Raw genomic sequence first — 3,092 nt, forward strand, 5'->3', positions numbered from 1 at the left:
GAACGAGTTCGTCTTTAGTAATGGACTCGTCCACGTCTTTGATGCGGATCTCCGCCATCTTTTTCGGTCGAGAGATCCGCACCCCCTCCTTGCCGGCCACTGCCCCGCGCATTTCATTGGCCAGGGCATCGGCCTTCTTCGCACTCTCAGGCCCTGACACCTCGAAGATCAGGGCCCCGGTTAGTCCTCTCCTCTGCTTTAGGGGACCAATGCCAAGCGTCTCCAAGTTGATCCTGGCCCTGATCTCCCTCATGCCCTCAGCTCCCTCGCCCGCGGGGAACGTGATGGACACCGCCTCTGATCTTGGGGCCCTCCTTCTCTTCTTCGCCGTTGCCTTGGCCCCCTGGGCGGTGCTTACCCTGGTCTCCTCCACAGCCTTCTGTGGTCTCTTGGCCTCCGGCTTACCTCCTTCTCCAGCCGGGATTTGCAGGCTTGCCTTCCCTGCCTTAGCAGGTTGACTGCTCGGCTGCTTGGCCCTCGCAACGTCCGCGTAGCGCAGTTTCCCCTCTCCTCTGCCGGCATTTGACGAAGCCTCCGTGTTCGCTGGCCTCGTTCCCGGCTTCCTCTTGCCCCCCCTCTTCACCACCTCCACCCACGAGGTGTCTTGGGAAGTGGGGGTTTGCCCTCTTGGCGCTTGCGAGTCTCGAATGATCCGCTCCGCCGTCTCCTTAGCCTCCAGTCTCAGCTTGTTTTTTACCACCTCAACTTTGGTGATACTCGGCAAGCTTCTTGTGTTTCCCGGTTTTTCTTCCCTCGGAATTCTAACTAGCGCTCCCTGGCATCTTGCGATTAAGTGCTCCAGGTTGCGCTTTACCTCCTGTGGGTCCCCTTTAGTTATCTCCTTAATGGAGACCCCCTCCATCACCGTTCTCACGCCCTCCATAGCTGTCTCCGGCGACGGCTCCTCCAACCTCTTTCTCTCCCCTCTGACGGCCGGGCGGTATACGGGGTCCATCGTTGCTCCCTCCGTCTTCGCCTTCTCCTTCTTATTCTGTGCCCTGGTTCGCACTGGATTGGCTAAGTCCGCAGTGTTCTGGGCTTGGACTTGGACTCGGGGGAGGTGCACTTCCTGCATCTCAACCTCCATATCCTCCTCAGGTATCTTTGCCCTCTCCTTGCTGGCCTTTACCTCTCTTTCCTTACTGAGGAGAGTCGTGAGTGTAGCCACCTGATCCTCCAGGCTCCTCACTCTCTCCCTTAGCCTCACCGTCTCCTCCTCGAGGGCCGCGTTGGTTGAGCTCGCCGTCTTCCTGCTCACCACAACGGCTGCGGCTCTCAGCTTGTTCGCACTGGCCTTGAGCTCTTTTACGAAGGTGCCCTTCAGGTTGGAGGACCTTTCGGCCACCTTCACGACCACGTCGATGTTGCCTAGCATCTCTGCAGCTAGCTGGTCTTTGGACAGCACCTCCATCTGATGCATGATGTCCCTCTCCGGCGTCTTGCTCCGAGGTGCCATCCTGGGGTTGAGCACCTCCTCCAACGCCTTTTTCTCGGCCTTGAGCTTCTTCAGCTCCCGCTTGCACTCGGCCTTCTTCTGCGCCTTGATGCCCTCGACCGTCTTGGGCGGCCACCCTCTCTTTTTCCTCTTGCCGGTGCACTTGTCCACCGACGCGGCAGATGACCACTCGTCATCTGTGGATGAAACGTTGTCGACATCCACCATCTCTTCCGTCTCTGACCCATCTGAGTCCAGCGGGAGTGGAGCCTCCCTTGCTACCTTTGAGCAAGCTGGCCCAGGCTTCGTGCCGCTTGCCGCTGCCACCGACGTATTTGGATCGCCTTGTCGGGTCTTCCCAAGGACTCTTCCCATCCTACCGTCCTTGGTCTCTTGGGAGTTGCCCGTCTTCTTAACTTTCGCCTCTCTTCTCGTGGTGTGTGATTTGTTATCCATATCTGGCAGTGATTTTGGGACCGGTTCGCCCATCATGGGACCCCCACCGCGGTGGGGGTACTTCCCCGGTTAAGAAAATCCCTAATTATGGACCGGGCAGAGGAGAAGCCTTTTTCGGGGTAGCCAGCCCCTATCCCGGTCAGTGGCTCTACAAAAAATGTTCCTGGAGAGGGCCAGGTCCACCATGATGCAAAGTTTTTACTTCACCCCCGGAGAGCAGCGCGCACCGATCCGCCGGCCGCATACTCCTCCCCAGGGCTAGAAGGCGTAAGGGATTTTCCCCCCTCACAGGGTACGAGAGGACACCGGCTAGGCGCCCCTCCATACCCGCGCCCGGACTGCCGGCTTCAACCCCCTGATAGGCTCCAGACAGACGAGACGGGAGCGGTTTTCCCACATTAAACATGCCACTTCCTGCGGACTTTGCCAGTAAACTGGTCTTACGGTCCCGCGTAGTCCATGGCAGAGGTCAGGTACAGACGTCACCGCTCGTCCCCGGTCGGGGGGTTTACTACTCCCCCCTTGGTTAGTCTCAGGGAAATATCCACCGGCAGCCGACCGCGGCTCACTCACACACCAAGCACACGACCGGTCCTCCGCCCTCCACGACCGGCCCCATACGCCAGACCGCACGTCCCAGCAGCGGGACGTCGGCCCCAGACGCAGGAACCAGCCGCTTCGTCGCGGAGGACCGGGTGTTGGCCGGCAGGTTTGCCGACCAACCCCTCAGACCCCGAGGCCCTGCCTGGGAATACGTCCCAGCGGCCCCCAGGGTCTTCCGGGAGACCGGACCCTGCCTCGGAAACGTCCGAGCGGCCCCGATCCCCCGTTCTTGCCGGGCCAACCGGGCGACGCGGGTCTAGGACCCGACGTGTACCCGGGGCCCCGCCCCCTCCCGGAAGGGCCGGATTGCATCCGACCCAGCCGCGAGGGGACTCTCCCCTCTTCCCTCCTGCTCCCACTCCCTCGCCCCCCCCTTATGCCAGGCCGCACGCCCCAGCAGCGGGACGTCGGCCCCAGACACAGGGGTTGACGAGTTCACGGAAACAGGAGGGCGCTGGGCGACAGATTGCCGCCCAGCTTCCAACTGCCATCCCACTCCGCGGATCCTGGAGGCCAGTTTACCGTGGAGGTCCGGCCCCTCCCCCCGGAAGACACGGACCACGTCCGAGTCAACCGCGGGGAGGCCACGACTTCCGGC

General features: G+C 61.4%; 1 protein-coding gene across 1 annotated transcript in view; it reads right to left on the minus strand.

The window, feature by feature from the left end:
- LOC105571145 overlaps positions 1 to 1,924 on the minus strand; it is a gene marked incomplete at its 3' end in the record, with an annotated part of 4,831 nt that extends 2,907 nt beyond the window's left edge. The window contains exon 1 of the mRNA XM_012028620.1: positions 27 to 1,924. Within this exon, the coding sequence (XP_011884010.1) occupies positions 27 to 1,924 (1,898 nt within the window). The remainder of the gene's footprint in view (positions 1 to 26) is intronic.
- Between the last annotated feature and the right edge of the window lie 1,168 nt (positions 1,925 to 3,092).

This window comes from Vollenhovia emeryi, unplaced genomic scaffold (genome assembly GCF_000949405.1).
Source record: "Vollenhovia emeryi isolate VEMERY1.0 unplaced genomic scaffold, V.emery_V1.0 DF941128.1, whole genome shotgun sequence".
Lineage (NCBI taxonomy): Eukaryota > Metazoa > Arthropoda > Insecta > Hymenoptera > Formicidae > Vollenhovia > Vollenhovia emeryi.